Below are 19,445 nucleotides of genomic sequence, written 5' to 3' on the forward strand. Positions count from 1 at the left end.
ACAAAAACTAAAAAAAAGTAGGCTTATATAGGGTTCTCCAATTAAAAGAACAAAATAAAATATTCTAACAACATAAAATATAACAATACACTAATTTTGAAATTAAATCTAAATTTTTTTGCACTAATTTTATAAAAATTATTTTTATAATCTCTGACCAGCTCACACAGCATCTTATATAAGAGAAAAAAATGTAAGACACAAGAAAATTATGGGTCTAGCCTAAGAATCAGGCAAGTAAAAACAAAAATTTGCATAGGGAGATTCTGAATTATAAGCCATACAATTTTACAGTAATCAATTCAATACAAAGCAGAGTATGGATTTGTTTTCAGCATTTTTAAGTTTTTTTAGTTTTGTAGTCATTATCTAATTAAAATAATTTGATTTGTTTCAATATTGCTCTTCTGAAACTAGGTAGAAACTCATACTCACAAAGAAGGCATTTATTTACTCCATAATTTTTTTCAAACCCAAGCTTTATCTTTAAAGTAATATATGTATGTATTTAACTCTGTGTAAATCAAAACTAATAGTCTGTATGTGCTTGCAGGCAGAGAGGCAACATGTTTGAAGAAAAATATATAACAATTTTTTAATGTTAATTCAGGTCTCAGAAATGTATGCATTTTGTTTATATTGTTTTCTTATGACCATAAAAGAGACCCTGTAGCCAACAACAATTTAATGTACATTTAAAAACAACTAAAAGTGGCTGGGCGTGGTGACTCACACCTGTAATCCCAGCACTTTGGGAGGCCGAGGGGGCTAATCATGGGGTCAGGAGTTTAAGACAAACCTGGCCAACGTAGTGAAACTCTGTCTCTACTAAAAACACAAAAATTAGCTGAGTGTGGCGGCATGCGCCTGTAGTCCCAATTACTCAGGAGGCTGAGGCAGGAGAATCACTTGAACCTGGTAGGCGGAGGTTGCAGTGAGCCGAGACCACGCCAATGCACTCCAGCCTGGGTGACATAGTGAGACTCGTCTCAAAAAAAAAAAAAAAAAACCGAAAAGTGCAGAATTAGTTTATAATACAAACAATAAATGCTGCAGGTAATGAATATTTCATTTACCCATATGTAATTATTACATATTATATACCTGTATCAAAATTTGCCATATATGCCATATTTACACATACTATGTAACCACAAAAATTAAGAAAAATAAGTTTAAGAAAAAAAGAGTAATAATTCAACCTACAGGAATAATATTCTCTGACTTATTTGCAATTTAAAGCCACTGGCAAAATAGATTACTAGAAATGTTAGTCCATTATCTTATTAAATAGTGTATTGTTACCATCATTTACCTATACCCTTGAGTAAGATGGGATAAGTTAAATTTAATGGCATAAGAATGCTTCATTGAATGAACAACGGTCTTAACATGTTTTTTAAAAAGCCTGATTAATAAGTTCACACATTATCTAAAAATTTTAAAATGTATTACATTTTATTACATAAAAGTACAATTGGCCAGGCATGGTGACTCGCGCCTGTAATCCCAGCACTTTGGGAGGCCGAGATGGGTGGATCACCCGAGGTCGGGAGTTCGAGAGCAGCCTGACCAACATAGAGAAACCCCATCTCTACTAAAAATACAAAATTAGCCGGGTATGGTGGCACATGCCTGTAATCCCAGCTACTCGGGAGGCTGAGGCAGGAGAATCCCTTGAACCTGGGAGGTGGAGGTTTCGGTGAGCCAAGATCACACCATTTCACTCCAGCCCGGGCAACAAGAGCAAAACTCTGTCTCAAAAAGAAAAAAGTACAATTAGTAAAATGATATACCAAAAAATTTTTTTTCTCAATATAACACAGGATATTTATCTGAACTCCTACCTCATGTATCAGTTAATATTATAAATTAACCAGAAAGAGCCTCTCCACTTACATTTTCATCTTGTATTTTAATGTCCTTACTCTTTCACTAAAAAAGGTCGTAAATAATGCACACCTAATAACAAAGAATCTCTCATCTTTGATGCAGCAACAATTAGTCACATGCTTTCACATGTGAATACAATAGGAATGAAGAGCATAATTTGAGTTAAATGACATCATTATTCATTTTATAAAACAATTTTTTTCAAAGAAAAAAGTATACTTTGAATGTAATTACAACTCTGCAAAAATTTTCTACTTCTTATAATGTTATATACAAATAATTCATTTACCAACTTTAGTTTTAGATTCCTTTCTATACTCAGCAATCTGATTTAGTGTAATGCCTGAAGTGTCAGTGCCTTAAATATTTCTACTGTGAATTATCTGATATTTACATAGAATTTTGGATTAAATATTTTTTCATATTTATCGCACCTGCAAAAATATTTTAGTATGAACCCTCTAGTGTTTTCTAAAGCTGTCGTTTTTGAAAAAAAAGTTTTCCCAAATTTATTACATTTGCAGGATTTTTCTCCAATATAAATTTCCTTATGTTGCACAAAGTTTAAGCAACTGCTCCAGGGTTTTCCTCTAGTACAAAATGTGTGCAATGAGATCTGTGATACAAGTAAAGGTATTACAACCTTCCTTATGTTCATAATGTGTGTCTTCAAAATGAATACTCTTCACTTTAGAGGCTTATATTTTCTGAAAGATTTTTGACAGTAATTGCATGTATAATGCTTTTATTAAGTATGAAATCTCTGATGTTGAGTAAGATGTGAACAGATATTAATGGCTTTTTCACATTCTGTATATTTGAAACTTTTTTTCTAGTACAAATGCTTTCCTGTGCAATAAGGTGTAAGCATTGGTTAAAACTTTTGCCACATTCTTCACACTTGTAGGTTTAGTATGAATTATCTTATGCACAATCAAGTGTGACAACTTTTAAAGGTTTTGTTACATTCTTCACATTTCTAAGATTTTTCACCAACATAATTTCTTTTATGTTTAGAAAACTTTGAAGTGTTTTCAAAATCACTGTTACATCTTTTAGGTTTGTAGAGTTTCTCACCAGTATGAATTTTCTTATGTCCAGTAAGGTTTGAGGACTGGTTAAAAGCTTTGCCACATTTTTCACATTGGTAGGGTTTCTCTCCAGTATGAATTCTCTTATGTCTAGTAAGGTGTGAGGACTGGTTAAAGGCTTTACCACATTGTTCACATTGGTAGGGTTTCTCTCCAGTATGAATTATCTTATGTGTAGTAAGGTGTGAGGAATGGTTAAAGGCTTTGCCACATTCTTCACATGTGTAGGGTTTCTCTCCAGTATGAACTTTCTTATGTTCAGCAAGTTTTGAGGATCGATAGAAAGCTTTGCCACATTCTTCACATTTGTAGGATTTCTCTCCAGTATGAATTCTCTTATGTGTAGTAAGGATTGAGGACTGGTTAAAAGCTTTGCCACATTCTTCACATTTGTAGGGTTTCTCTCCAGTATGAATTCTTTTATGTGTAGTAAGGTTTGAGAACTGGTTAAAGGCTTTGCCACATTCTTCACATTTGTATGGTTTCTCTTCAGTATGAATATTCTTATGTTCAGTAAGGTTTGAGGATTGGTTAGAAGCTTTGCCACATTTTTCACACTGGTAGGGTTTTTCTCCAGTATGAATGCTCTTATGTCTAGTAAGGTGTGAGGACTTGTTAAAAGCTTTGCCACATTCTTCACATTTGTAGGGTTTCTCTCCAGTATGAATTATCTTATGTGTAGTAAGGTGTGAGGACTGCCTAAAGGCTTTGCCACATTCTTCACATTTGTAGGGCTTCTCTCCAGTATGAATTATCTTATGTCTGGTAAGGTGTGAGGACTGGTTAAAGGCTTTGCCACATTCTTCACATTTGTAGGGTTTCTCTCCAGTATGAATTATCTTATGTTTGGTAAGGTGTGAGGACTGGTTGAAAGCTTTGCCACATTCCTTATATTCATTGAGTTTCTCTCTGGTATGAATTATCTTATGTGTAGTAAGGGTTGAGGACTGATTAAAGGCTTTGCCACATTCTTCACGTTTGTAGGGATTCTCTCCAGTATGAATTATTGTATGTGTTGTAATGTGTGACAACAGGTTAAAGGCTTTGCTACATTCTTCACGTTTGTAGAGTTTCTCTCTAGTATAAATTATCTTATGTGTAGTAAGGTTTGTGAACTGGTTACAGGCTTTGCCACATTCTTCACATATGTACAGTTTCTCTCCAATATGAATTCTTTTATGTTTAGTAAAGATTGAGGATCCATTAAAGGCTTTTCCACAGTCTTTACATTTGTAGAAATTTACTCTAGTACAAATTATTTTATGTTGAGTTAGGTTTGAAAACATGCACAATGATTTGCCAAATTCTTTACATTTAAAAGGTTTTTTTTCGGTGTGTCTTACCTTATGTCCATTTAAATTTGAAAATTTATGAAAGACTTTCATATATTTATCACATTGAAATATTTTACTCTGGGTAGTTGGCAAACATTGGTTAAGTCCATTATAACCTCCTTTTTGCACCTTGCACTCATCCACACTTTTACTTAACTGTAAATTCTCATGTTCACATTTTCCATATCTTCTTAGTGTCACTTTTTGGAAAGAATCTTTTATGTTCTGCTCTGGTGAAAAGTCTTGGGCAAAATGAGAACAAATAACTGAAAGAAATAAAAATAACAAATGACTCCACTTGATAGACTCTAAATATACTTTACAAATCCAACCTACACAATTATACAAATTACATAAGCAAGATGGTATAGCAAAATACCAAAGGCCCTAATTTCTTTTTTTTTTTTTTTTTTCCTGAGACGGAGTTTCAGTCTGTCACCTGGGCTGGACTGAAGTAGTGTGATCTCAGCTCACTGCAACCGCTACCTCCCAGGTTAAAGCAACTCTTCTGCCTCAGCCTCCTGAGTAGCTAGGATTACAGGCATGTGCCATCATGCCCAGCTAATACTTGTATTTTTAGTAGAAACGGGGTTTCACCATGTTGGCCAGGCTGGTCTCAAATTCCTGACCTCGTGATCTGCCCACCTCAGCCTCCCAAAATGCTGGGATTACAGGCATGAGCCACCGTGCTCGGCCCAAAGGCCCTAATTTCTTAATAGAAATATAAATGTAACAAAAACATATTGACCAAAATACATTTGTGGAAAATTTATAAATTAGTTAAGTGTGTGCAATGACCCAGGTGAGCAGAATGCAAAGAGCCACACAGAAAGAAAATAAAAGTCTGCTATATTTACCCAACATAGATCTTTCTGCTCCCCAATATAACATAATACCTTTAAAAGTAAATTGCCAACTTCAATTACTTTGCATATAGAGGCATACCTGAGAGTGGATAATTTATAAAGAAAAAAGGCTGGCAGGGTGCGGTGGCTCATGCCTGTAATCACAGCACTTTGGGAGGCCAAGGCAGGCAAATCAACTGAGGTCAGGAGTTTGAGACCAGCCTGACCAACATGGTGAAACCCTGTCTCTACTTAAAATACAAAATTAGCCAGGCATGGTGGTGCATGCCTGTAATCCCAGGTACTCGGGAGGCTGAGGCAGGAGAATCACTTGAACCTGGGAGGCGGAGGTTGCAGTGAGCCAAGATTGTGCCACTGCAGTCCAGCCTAGGTGACAGAGTGAGACTATGTCTCAAAAACAAACAAAAACAAAACAAAAAAAAGTTTATTTGGCACACGGTTTGGCAGACTGTACAAGAAGTGCGTGCCAGCATCGACTTCTGGTGAGCGTCTCACAAAGCTTACAATCATGGTGAAACACAAAGAGTAACTGAACATATCACATGGTAAGGGACAGAGCAAGTGTGAAATAAAGAAGCCAGGTAATTTTAATGAACCAGCTCTCATTTAAATTAACAGAGGGTAAAGTTTTTGATTACCAAGAGGGTGATGCCAAGCCATTCATGAGAATTTGCCCCCATGACTCGAACACCTCCCACCAGGTTCTGCATCCAACACTGAGGACTGCATTGCAGCATAATGTTTGGTGAACGTGAACATTCGGTTATACCATAGATAAACTAGGCTTAACAGACATGTAAACAACTTTCCAGTTAAAAGCAAGAAAACACACATTATTCTTATTTGCACCTGGTGTATTCTGTTAGGATACACAACAAGTCTTATTAAATTTAGGAATACCAGGTGGGTGCTGTGGCTCATGCCTATAATTTCAACACTTTGGGAGACCAAGATGGGAGGATCTCTTGGGGCCAGAAGTTTGAGACGAGCCTAGGCAACACAGTAAGACTCCGTCCCTACAAATAATCAAAAAATTAGCCAGACATGGTAGTGCATCTCTGTAGTTCCAGCTACTCAGGAGGCTGAGGTGAAAGGAGCACTTGAGCCCCGAAGGTTGAAGCTGCAGTCACTGCACTCCAGCCTGGGTAACAGAAAAAGATCCTGTTTCAAAACAACAACAACAAATAAATGTAAGAAAATAAAAATTGTACACTGAATGTTTTCTGACTAAGACTGAATGCAACTGGAAATTGAGAGCACTAGTGAAACTGGCACATCCAAATATATATGAAAATAACACATACTCTTCAACATAGTTTTACTCAAGGGTCAAAAAATTTAATTTTTCAAAGATGTCTATACAACTTACAGTGATGAATACATTCAATATAATTTCTATAAAAATCCCCAAAGCATAAGTTTTACAAGAATATTGTTTAAAATTTTTAAATTTGATTATAAACTATAGCCAAACACTCATGAAAAAGAACAGAGGTGTTATACTTCTGGATTTTAAAAAATATTAATAGCTACAAAAACAAGGTGGTACTGACACAAAGACAGATAAACAGATTAAAAAACAGAATAGAGAGCCCAGAAATAAACTTTTCAGTATATGATTAAATAATCTTTTACAACGTTGCCATGAGCACACAATAGAGAAAAGACAATCTCTTCAAAAAATCATGTTGAAAACTGGGCACCAACACTGATAAAGCAGGATTCTTTGAATCATATACAAAAAATATTTTAAATAAAATACTTAAACATATAAAAATAACTAACAAATCTCTTAGAAAAAAAGAGAAATGAGATGACGTTGGTCTTGGCACCATTTTTTTTTATATTAAATGCATGATATTTAATTCATGATATTAAATGCATGAGCATCAAAGAAAAAAGTAACTACACTACACTTCAAAATTTCCACACATCCAAAAAACATTAGAGTGACAATGCCTTGTAGAAAATAAGTAAAAATATTTGCAAATTATATGTGATAAGAGTTAACTGTAGGGAGCTAAAGGCCCGAGGGTCGTGACCAACTCAGCATTCCACTGAAGGCTATATGATCAAACAGCAAACTGTTTATCATGAATGCAGGATGTGGGCAAACTCACATCTGTGCCTCCCACCAGAAGGTTTGCTGAGGGCAGTCACTCCCTGGTGCCATGCTCCTTGAGGTTATCTACTGGAACATCTGGAGACTACTGTTCAAAGAATGCAGTTGTGCAAGCCTGCACTAAGTAAAGCAGCTGACTGACAACCACCCCCTTCTCCCTATCTCCTTTACTCAATAAATACAAAGGGCTATAGAAGTTCAGGGCCCTTGTTCACTAGAAGCAAGGAGCCCCCTGACCTCTTCTTCCAAATATACTCTTTTGTCTTTGTCTTTATTCCCACGTTCATCCTCCTTTGTTCAGTCCAGCAAGGTCCATGGCAGTTAATATTGAGAATACATAAACAAGTCTTAAATGGACTAATAACTGAAATAAATTTTCATCAAAAAAAATACAAAAATCGGAAAAAGCATTTGAAAAGACACAGGAAATTACATTTGTAGAGAAATGCATAAAAATCACATAAAAAAATCAACTCAAACCAATTAGAATGGCCACTATCAATTTTTTTAAAACATTAAATCTGTTGATGATGAACTGAAAACCCGTTATTTGTTGGTGTAAAACAAGGATGCAGCCACTGTTTTAAAATGTTATGTTACCCAAATAATTAAAAATGGAATCATTAAATACAATAATTCAATTTGTAAATCTGTGTGCAAACTCTGCAATGCAGGAGCTAGAAAGGCATATTTGAACATTGATGTTTACTGTACCAGTATTCACAAAAACCAAAAGACTGAAGCAACCCTTTCTTGACTTATAAATACATCAAAAAATGTAATATATAAATACAATGGAATATTATACAGCCTTAAAAAATATTGTCAAGCTTTAAGACAAACTTCAAGAATTATTATGTCACCTGAAATAAGCCATTAACAAAATGATGGATACTATATGATCCCATTTACAGGAGATATCTTAAGTAGTCACGCTCATAAAAACAGAAAGTAGAAGGATATTTGTCAAGGGCTGGAGAGAGGGTAAAATGTTCAGCTGTTACTTAATGGATATTGAGTTTTAATTTTATTAGATGTAAAATTTTTAAAAGTCTTTTGCATAACAATGTGAATATACTTAACATGTCTGAAAAGTACAGCTTTTTTTTTGAGACAGGGTCTCATTCTATCACGCAAGGTGGAGTGCAGTGGCACAATTATGGCTAAGTGTAGCCTCAAATTCCCAGATTCAAGTAATCCTCCTCCCTCAATCTTTCAAAGAGCTGGGACCACAGGTGCACACAACCAGCCTGGGTTAAAAAAAAAAAAAAAAAAAAAAAAAAAATTGTAGAGTGGGAATCTCCATATGTTGCCCAGGCTGGTCTCAAACTTTTGGGATCAAGCAATCCTCCTGCCTTAAGATCCCCAAATTCTGGGATTACACATGTAAGCCACAACCATGCCTGGCCCTGAAATGTACACTTCAATAGATTTAAGATGGTAAATTTTATGTTATGTGTTTTTACAATTAATTTTTCTCAAAAAAAAAATCTGAAAAAATTCAGAATCATAAATCTTTTCATAAATTACCTTCAAATCACAAAAGTGTTTCTCTCACACAGAGCAAATACATATTCATCATTAAACACATGGTGAAAATAAAACTATTTCCATGACTACTCAATTAGACAAGATAAAACAATCACTGAAAATCAACTAAGAAAAAAAAAAAAAGGGGCTGGGCACGGTGGCTCACGCCTGTAATCTCAGCACTTTGGGAGGCCGAGGTGAGCGGATCACCTGAGGTCGGAAGTTCGAGACCAGCCTGGCCAACATTGTGAAACCCCATCTCTACTAAAAATACAAAAATTATCTGGGTGTGGTGACATGAGCTTGTAATCCCAGCTACTCGGTGGCTGAGGCTGGAGAACTGCTTGAACCCGGGAGGCAGAGGTTGCAGTTAGCCAAGATCACGCCATTGCACTCCAGCCTGGGTGACAGAGTGAGACTCCAATTAAAAAAAAAAAAAAAATCAACTAAGAAAGAATATATACAAGATAAGTCATAACCAAAGTTGTGGTTATATTTCTAGATAAACACACAAACATATATACTCTCATTGCTATAGACATATGGCTCATGTATCTCTTAAGTAAACCCCACATTGACTTAAAGTGTACAAACAGAATTGCAAATTGTCTAAAATTATAATACATATCTAAAACTAAAAAGCACAAGAAACTAATATTAAGAAACCTACACTAAAAAAAGCACACTAGTAGGCCAGGCGCGGTGGCTCATGCCTGTAATCCCAGCACTTTGGGAGGCCAAGGTGGGCAGATCACAAGGTCAGAAGATTGAGACCATCCTGGCTAAAACGGTGAAACCCCGTCTCTACTAAAAATAAAAAAAATTAGCTGGGTGTGGTGGTGGATGCTTGTAGTCCCAGCTACTCGGGTGGCTGAGGCAGGAGAATGGTGTGAACCCGGAAGGCGGAGCTTGCAGTGAGCCGAGATCGTGCCACTGCACTCCAGCCTGGGCAACAGAGCGAGACTCCATCTCAAAAAAAAAAACAAAACAAAAAACCACACTAGTATGAACTAGAAAACAATAATGAGAGAAATGTTTACTCAAAATATGGTTTGCAGCCAGGTGTGGTGGCTCACACCTATAATCCCAGCACTTAGGGAGACTAAGGTGGACAAACCACCTAAGGTCAGAAGTACGAGACCAGCCTGGCCAACATGGGGAAACCCTGTCTCTACTAAAAATACAAAAATTAGCCAGGCCTGGTGGCATGTGCCTGTAGTCCCAGCTACTCGGGAGGCTGAAGTGGTAGGATCCCTTGAACATGGGAGCCGAAATTAGCCCACTGCACTTCAGCCTAGGCAACAGAGTGAGACTGCATCTCTAAAAAAAAAACCCAGGCGCAGTGGCTCACACCTGTAATCCCAGCACAGCACTTTGGGAGGCTGAGGTAGGTGGATCATCTGAGGTTGGGGGGGGTTCGAGACCAGCCTGACCAAAATGGAGAAACCCTATCTCTTCTAAAAACAAAAGTACAAAATTAGCCAGGCATGGTGGCACATGCCTGTAATCTCTGCTACTCGGGAGGCTGAGGCAGGAGAATTGCTTGAACCTGGGAGGTGGAGGTTGCAGTGAGCCGAGACTGCGCCATTGCACTCCAGCCTATGCAGTAAGAGCAAAACTCCATGTCAAAAAAAAAAAAAAAAAAAAGACCTGGTTTGCAAAACGATGTACCATTAAGAATTTATCTAAATATGCCGGGTGCGGTGGCTCACACATGTAATCCCAGCACTTTGGGTGGCTGAGACAGGCAGATCACCTGAAGTTGGGAGTTCAAGGCCAGCCTGACCAACATGGTGAAACCCTGTCTCTACTAAAAATACAAAATTAGCCGGGCGTTTTGGCACATGGCTGTAATCCCAGCTACTCGGGAGGCTGAGGCAGCAGAATTGCTTGTACTCAGGAGGTGAAGATTGCAGTGAGCCGAGATTGCACCATTGTACTTTAGCCTGGCGACAGAGTGAGACTCCATCCCAAAAAAAAAAAAAAAAAAAAAAAAGAGAAAAAAAAATTCTATTCTCTAAATAACTATAATATGTGACTGTGTACTCACAGAAGGCAAGTATTTTGAATAATTGGCATGTGCTCCATGGCAGTAAAATTTCAAAGAAAATGGAGTGTAATCATAAACAGAAGATTCTAATGAGAAACTTTTAATAAATAAGGATTTAAAAGAAACTAGAGACAATTTTATTTATTTATTTATTTTTTTGAGATGGAATCTTGCTCTGTCACCTAGGCTGAAGTGCAGTGGCACAATCTCGGCTCACTGCAACCTCTGCCTCCCAGGTTTACACCATTCTCTTGCCTCAGTCTCCTGAATAGCTGGGACTACAGGCACCCGCCAACATGCCCGGCTAATTTTTTTTTGTATTTTTAGTAGAGACGGGGTTCCACCATGTTAGCCAGGATGGTCTTGATCTCCTGACCTTGTGATCCGCCCACCTCAGCCTCCCAAAGTGCTGGGATTACAGGCGTGAGCCACCGCGCCGGGCCTGAGGTTGGAAAATCGCTTCAGGCCAGGATTTCAAAACCAGCCTGGGTTATGTAGCAAGACCCAATCTCCAAATTAAGTGCCTTTAGGAGAGCTTTGAGATCCAGGGAGGGAGTTGTGAAACTACTAATGCCCAATTCTGAGGAGTGCTATTTTTCAGAAGGCAGGTGGCAAACTACAGAACTCCTATTTTTCAGTATAGACCAGTAAATGGCCTACCCAACTTGGTCTTACTGAGAATTCTGAAGTTACTCTGTAATCATCTCAGACTTTTCCCAGACACAGTCTGTAAGAGGTCACATACCCTTTCAGAGGCCTTCAGAAAGACACCCACTTATAGCCATGCAGCAGGCCTGCAGACCTTGGCCTTTACTGTGGTCCCTAAAGCAGTTCAATGACTCAGTTTCACATCCCTGAGCCACACACAGTTCACAGCCAGTTCTGCCTATGTTAAAGCCCACTCAGTGACCTGGAAAAATCCTCTCTGATACACAGTGAATGCCATACTCATCCACATTCTTAAATAAGACTTACCATATACAGACCTGACTACAGAAACCTGCCCTAGTGTCTGCCCTACAGGTCAAAGTCTTGAGAGAAATTCAGTCTGTCCAAAAAAATAAAATGTGAATTACAACTACCCAAGCCCCTTGTAACAAGCCAACTGAAGGTGGACCCTAGTGCAGACCCAGCAGCCTTGTGACCAAGCTACATGCCCTCTCCACTACAAACCCAGAGGGCATCTCATTACCCTGGGGGCCCAACAAAAGACCTTTACCTTCTGAAAACAGGTTATAAAAACTTGAAGAGGCTTCTGCTTTTTCAAGTTTAAAGACACTGATACAAAACTATATTTTGCCTATTGTCAATGCTTCTCTTTTAACAAAGAACTGTAAGTATGTGGCAAAAGAATTAGTCAAAAAAATGAAAAAGAGCCATTGAAATTGCAGACAAGTAAGTAAAAAGTTGCTGGCTGTAGATCATATGATCATATATATATATATATATATATATATATATATATATATATATAGTACATTAAATCCTGTCTAAACTAATAAATACACTCAGTAAATTAACAAAATGTTAAATTAACATAAAAGTTATGGTTCCATACACTTAAGCTATTGGATAAAAATATTTTAAAAATCTTATTTACAGCCAGGCATGGTGGCTCACGCCTGTAATCCCAGCACTTTGGAAGGCTGAGGCAGATGGATCATCTGAGGTCAAAAGTTCAAGACCAGCCTGGCCAACATACTGAAACCCCATCTAAACTAAAAATACAAAAATTAGCCAGGCATGGTGGTGTGTGCCTATAGTCCCAGCTACTTGGGAGGCTGAGGCAGGATAATCGCTTGAACCCGGGAGGCAGAGGTTGCAGTGAGCCAAGACTGCACCACTGCACTCCAGCCTAGGCAACAGAGCAAGCCTCTGTCTCAAAAAAAAATCTTATTTATGATACCATTAAAATAAATTTCTGAGAAGAAATTTAATTAAAGAAGTAGAAAATTTTTACAATGAAAGATATATCAATGAGAGAAATTAGAAAAGACACAAATAAATTTAAAAATATTTCATGTCTATAGATTGAAAGAATAAATACTGTTAAAGTGCCATGTTGGCCAGGCATGGTGGCTCATACCTGTAATCCCAGCACTTTGGGAGGCTGAGGCAGGCAGATCACGAGGTCAAGAGATGGAGACCATCCTGGCCAACATGGTGAAACTCTGTCTCTACTAAAAATACAAAAATTAGCTGGGCCTGGTGGTGAGCACCTGTAGTTCCAGCTACTCAGGGAGTGGGGGGCGGCAGGGCTGAGGCAGGATAATAGCTTGAACCTGGAAGGGAGAGGTTGCAGTGAGCCGAGATTGTGCCACTGCACTCCAGCCTGGAGAAAGAGCGAGACTTTGTCTCAAAAAAAAAAAAAAAAAAAAAGTGCCATGTTATTCAAAATGACCTACAGATTCAATAAACTCCCTATCAAAATTCCAGGGGCGTTTTACAGTAATGAAAAATACAAGTCTAAAATTTATATATGAAACTACAATAAACTTTGAAAAGTGAAAGCAATCTTAAGAAAAAAAAGCTGAATGACATCATACTTTATAATTTCAAACTATATTTGAAGACTATAGTAATACAAACAGGATGGAATGTGCAGAAAAATGAACAGAAACCTACTACTCTCACACATTTCAGAGATGATGCAAAAAAAGAACTTAAAAAATAGTTTAACAGAGTTTCTCAAAATTATGCAGATATTTGTGTGTCCCTCAAAACAATGGAAAAGCAGTCAGATTGTGCAGTCTCTTACATGCCATTAAGGAGACTTTGGCTCTCACTCTAAACTAGAAGGCAGATCATTGAAGGGAAAGCAGAGTCCTGAGAGAACTTAAAAGCGTAAGACAGAAGACTCCCTTATGTGAGAGCAAAATAGAAAAACTCGGCAGGGTGGTGTGGCTCATGCCTGTAATCCCAGCACTTTCAGAGGCCAAGGTGGGCAGATCACCTGAGGTTAGGAGGTCGAGACCAGCCTGGCCAACACATAGTGAAACTCTGTCTCTACTAAAAAAATACAAAAATTAGCTGGGCGTGGTGGCACACACCTGTAGTCCCAGCTACTTGGGAAGCTGAGACAGGAGAATCGCTTGAACCTGGAGGTGGAGGTTGCAGTGAGCCCAAACTGTGCCACTGCACTCCAGCTTGGCTGACAGAGCGAAACTCCATCTCTCAAAAGAAAAAGAAAAGAAAAGAAAAACTCTGGCTTTCCAGAAACTATTTCCTTTGGAATACAGCTTCCCAAATCACATTATAAGCACTAGCTTTTTCTTTGACCTTTGAACTGCTCATCTATGTTATCTGTTGTATTCACTTTCACTCTCACCTACCTGGGGGTTCGGCCACCATCCTATGTCTCTTTCTAGTCCAAGGCTCTTTTTCTTGTTCCAGACAGGTGATTAGGTCTGGCTTAGAGACAGCAATACCTGTTTTATTGAAAATAAATAACATAAATCTCGCTTATATTCTCTAATCACCAACATGGCAATGTAGTCAGGAAAGAGGGTGAAATAGAATATTCTTGTAAATCAATCCCAAAATAATGATTTATAAAAGAAATTTCTAAATATTTAGAAAGTATTTTAAATTTGTTAGTTCTTAATTTCACTGTCCAGTACAACAAATCAAAAATTAGTGTTGGCAATTAGATTTTAAAGTGTGAGCAATAATATTTTATGCCACTAAACTTCTGGAATTACCACTCTAATCTAGAGTGAAGAATACAGATTAGCTCAGGAATGCAGAAAGTTCAGGTCAAGACAAAATATCTTCAAGAAATTCTTCTCTACAGAGATGAATCCCTAAGATTTTTATAAAAACAGGGATCTGAAACTCACTTATGCAAAGCATAAATTACCTAAAAACATTATACAAAAAAGAAAAATGAAACCTTTAGGGTATAATAGGAATTGTATATTGAAGTTATCCTCACCCAAGAAGACCAGGTTTCTGTAGTTCTCTAACATCACATTCCTATATAAATTCTGCTGTATAGTGTCCAGGCATTGCCACTCCTCCAGAGAGAATTCTATGGCCAGATCCCTAAATTTCAATGGTTCCTGAAAAACACACACACACACACACACACACACACACATTTACAAAGTGGCCATGGAAAGAATTTATAATTTGATTCAAGGTAAAATAAGAAAGTGAAGAGAACTGGTTCTGACTTATAGAAATGACTGAAATTATCCAATAAAATAATTTTTTTACACAGGAACATTCTCTAATCTGTTCTCCAACCATGAGAAAAGAAAGTGGCATTAGATCTATAACACCAGACCTAAATAAATCGCCAGTCAGAATGGCGATTATCAAAAATTCAAGAAACAATATATGCTGGTGAGGCTGTGGAGAAATATGAATGCTTTTACACTGTTGGTGGGAATGTAAATTAGTTCAACCATTGTGGAAGACAGTGTGGTGATTCCCAAGGATCTAGGACCAGAAATACCATTTGACCCAGTGATACCATTTCTGAGTATATACTCACAAGAATATAAATCATTCTACTATAAAGACACATATGCGGCCGGGCGCGGTGGCTCAGCCTGTAATCCCAGCACTTTGGGAGGCTGAGGCGGGTGGATCATGAGGTCAGGAGATCGAGATCATCCTGGCTGAACTGGTGAAACCCCGTATCTACTAAAAATACAAAAAATTAGCTGGGCATAGTGGTGGGCGCCTGTAGTCCCAGCTGCTCGGGAGGCTGAGGCAGGAGAATGGCGTGAACCCAGGGGGCGGAGCTTGCAGTGAGCTGAGATGCCACTGCACTCCAGCCTGGGCGACAGAGCAAGACTCTGTCCCCCCCCCCAAAAAAACACACATATGTTATTGAATCACTATTTACAATAACAAAGATATGGAACCAACCTAAATGCCCATCAATGACAGAATGGATAAAGAAAATGTGGTACATATACAACCATGGAATACTATGCAGCCATAAAAAGGAATGAGATCATGTATTTTGCAGGGACCATGGATGCAGCTGAAAGCTATTATCCTCAGAAAACTAACACAGGAACAGAAAACCAAACACTGCGTGTTGTCACTCATTAGTAAGAGTTGAACAACGAGCACACATAAACACAAGGAGACAAACCATACAAACCAGGGCCAGTCGGGGGGTGGGGGGACGAGGAGAGAAAGAGCATTAGGATAAATAGCTAATGCATGCCAGGTTTAAAATCTAGTGATGGGTTGATAGGTGCAGCAAACCACCATGACACATGTATACCTATGTAACAAACCTACACGTTCTGCACTTGTATCCCGAAACTTAAAGTAAAATAGAAAAAAAAAAATTATAAAAGACTATACTTAGAAATAAATGATAATAAAAATTATACAAAAATTTTTCTTTTTTTTGAGTTGGAGTCTCGCCCTGTCACCCAAGCTGGAGTGCCATGGCGTGATCTCAGGTCACTGCAACCTCTGTCTCGTGGGTTCAAGCAATTCTCCGACCTCAGCCTCCATAGTAGCTGGGATTACAGATGTCCGCCACCACGCCTGGCTAATGTTTGTATTTTTAGTAGAGATGGGCTTTCACCATGTTGGCCAGGCTGGTCTCTTTGCCAGGCTGGTCTCAAACTCCTCACCTCGTGATCCACTTACCTCGGTCTCCCAAAATGCTGGGATTACAGGTGTGAGCCACCTCACCCAGCTTATAAAAGTTATACAAGCTAAAAGTGCTGAGATACAACAAAAATAAAAAGAAAAAAGATTATGTTACAGGGCACTGTGCCTGGGATAACACATTACGTTATTTAATTTTTATAACACCCTGGGAGCTGGTACTGTTTAATAATTCCCAGGATTTAGATTAAAAGCCCGGCATTTTTATTTCTTCTGTTTCTCTGTCATTGATTTTTTTTAAAAAAAATATACAATAAAAGCTAAATATAGACAGGAATGCAGAAAGAATTTAATGAATTTTAGAGAAATTTATATTGTGTCTATGTTTACTTTTTTGTGACTTGTGGAGCAACTACTAGATCTGTACGAATAGAAAATAAGTTGCTAGATAGAATGCAAGCACTAGTTTTAATAAAAAATTATAACCATAAAATATATACTTTATTTTTTAAATTTATCTGCTTTTGTGTTTCAGGAATTCTAAGCACCAGCTCTAGCAGCAGAATTCACCAGCCAAAACTCCGATCTCCACTAATCAGTTCTATGAGGCAACACTTCAGGGTAGGGCCAGACCTAAATAAGGCCTCCAAAAAGGTGAACCTGAGCAAAACTGGGCAGGGAGTGGATTCCATGTAGAATTCTGTTCTCTATGCCACTGGGGTATTTCCAGTTCTGTTTTTCCTAAACTTACCTTAAAAAAAACCCTTAAATCTCAGAATTTGTATAATTTTAATCTTTCTTAGACCCTGCCCTATCAATTACATAACATATACTAATAAGCAATTTGAACAAATTTATAAAGGTTTTCTAGGGTAATTTTATTAAAAGATAAATATGTATTAACAAGGTAAAAGAAATAGAAATAGAAATAATAATTCTTCTGTCTATAAATATCCCTTCAGGTGATGACATTACAAGTCACAATTATATAAAGTGGCACAAATAGAGCCCAAGTTTTCTGCACACATCTATTTATTGTACCAATTATATGATGCTTAATTTAACCATTTATCCAGTTGCTAGACTAAAAGCTCCTGGATTGTAGGGACCATGACTGCTTCATCTGTTTTTCTAACGGCCATATGAAAAGAAAACAATTTAGCCGGGCGTGGTGGCAAATGTCTGTAATTACATCTACTCGGGAGGCTGTCTCGGCCTCCCAAAGTGCTGGAATTACACGCGCGAGCCACTGCGCCAGGTCTTTTGACTCTCATAAATTTTTAATGAAAGGAAAGAGAAACTGGGAACGCCACAGACCATTCCCATTCATGAACCCGGCACCCGTCAGGTTTCTCCTCTGACGAACCTCCCGTGGTCCCTGCACAATCTGGGAGAGACCCGGCGCTGCGGGTGCAGAGCCACCCAGAGAGGGCTGCAGGCCAGGACACAAGTCATTGAGCAGGGAACAGAAAGGACGCCCGGGGGGCTGGCTGTCAGCGCAGCCGCCATCTTATGGTCGAAGTGGACTGAGGCCGACCTGGGCGAGGAGAACTCAGGGCGCAAATTATGGAGCTGACTGCGGCGAGGTCTGAGTCCCGCCACAGCCCCTTCCCCTCTCTCGGGATGTCGGACCCGGCATTCTCACCATTTCTAGGTTTCCGTGGGACCTGGCGTCTTAGCTATGTATCGCCAATACCTGCAGGTCACAGAGCCACAGAGACTGGGCCTCTAGAAGCAGAGGACACAGAGCAGTGAAGACCAGACCTGGAGCTCCGGCTGGAGGGAGAGACAAAGGCCCCGCCAATCCCGGAAGCCGCCCTGTCTGGTCCAGCTGCATGCCTGATTGGACAGTTCCCAGCCCAGCGTCCCTGATTGGATAATGATTAAAACCCCACCCCTCAGGTCCTGAGTGACGGAAGATGTGATCAGATGCTCTACTGAATGAAGACTAACCTAAGTTGCAGCCTTTTCAGACATGAGCTAAGCCAGGCCCACCCAACAGGGTATTTGCCTTTAACCTTCTGTGTAAGGTAACGTGCATTTCAAATAATATACCAGATAGCTATTCAAAAGTAAAAAAATAATAAAAATTATTTTAATATTTCAGCTTTTATGACCGTCCTGGTTTCTGGCAGCCATAGTCCCTACCCCGACAGCCCCCAGCCCAGATGGCATTCAAATCTTCCTGGATGGGCTTGATGCCCGTCACTCACCCGCTCTTTAGCACTGCCTTGTGCTGGTTACTTAGGCCTGGGAGAGGTGGTGGGGATTGTAGATCCAGGGTAGGAACCACCTCACACCCAGAGTTCACCTGGCCACATGCCAGCAAGGAACCCCATGAAGCACAGCCCTAGACACTGAGCCTCGGCACCTCAGGTTGCACTTTCTATTTATATATCAGGTGTTTTTTTTTTTTTTTGAGACGGAGTCTCGCTCTGTTTCCCAGGCTGGAGTGCAGTGGCGCAATCTCAGATCACCACAACCTCTGCCTCCTGGGTTCAAGTGATTCTCCTGCCTCAGCGTCCTGAGGAGCTGGGACTACAGGTGCGTGCCACCATGCCCGGCTAATTTTTGTATTTTTAGTAGAGACGGGGTTTCACTATGTTGGCTAGGCTGGTCTTGAACTCATGACCTCGTGATCGGCCCCCAAAGTGTTGGTGTTACAGGTGTGAGCCTCCGCGCCCGACCTATATATCAGGTTTTTAAAACCATAAATAAACAGACACAAAAGCAGCCACTTTGATTGAGGAGAAAGTGGGAGCCTAAAGCAGCTGGCCCTCAAACAGCTTCGCCAAGCCCCAGGCCAGGCCAGGCCATCTGAACACTCCAAGGCCACATGATAGTTACAGAGGATGACAGTTCCCACAGGTATTTGTCAAGCACTGTGCTAGCTTCTCAGTCACAGAGTCTCAGAATTTCTCCTTGCCAATACCCTGTGAGGGGAGGCCCTGACTCACTAGAGCACAGGAAATTCCT

General features: G+C 39.2%; 1 protein-coding gene across 1 annotated transcript; it reads right to left on the reverse strand.

Moving 5' to 3' along the window:
- Positions 1 to 2,624: 2,624 nt before the first annotated feature.
- On the reverse strand, positions 2,625 to 18,293 carry ZNF681 (zinc finger protein 681). The gene is made up of 4 exons (XM_054465214.2): positions 18,115 to 18,293; positions 14,821 to 14,947; positions 14,219 to 14,314; positions 2,625 to 4,584 (listed from the first exon to the last, which is right to left on the reverse strand). Exons 1-4 carry the CDS (start codon positions 18,115 to 18,117, stop codon positions 2,873 to 2,875), a joined length of 1,938 nt encoding a protein of 645 aa, XP_054321189.2. The 5' UTR covers positions 18,118 to 18,293; the 3' UTR covers positions 2,625 to 2,872.
- Positions 18,294 to 19,445: the final 1,152 nt, after the last annotated feature.

This window comes from Pongo pygmaeus, chromosome 20 (genome assembly GCF_028885625.2).
Source record: "Pongo pygmaeus isolate AG05252 chromosome 20, NHGRI_mPonPyg2-v2.0_pri, whole genome shotgun sequence".
Taxonomy (NCBI): domain Eukaryota; kingdom Metazoa; phylum Chordata; class Mammalia; order Primates; family Hominidae; genus Pongo; species Pongo pygmaeus.

Bases quoted from the DNA above. Each gene is read 5' to 3' on its own strand.
- ZNF681 (XM_054465214.2), bottom strand. The intron at 14,315-14,820 runs GTGAGGATAACT...TCAATAAAACAG, and splicing joins CAGAAACCTGGTCTTCTTGG to GTATTGCTGTCTCTAAGCCA. The intron at 4,585-14,218 runs GTAGGTGAGAGT...TATTTCTTTCAG, and splicing joins GATGGTGGCCGAACCCCCAG to TTATTTGTTCTCATTTTGCC.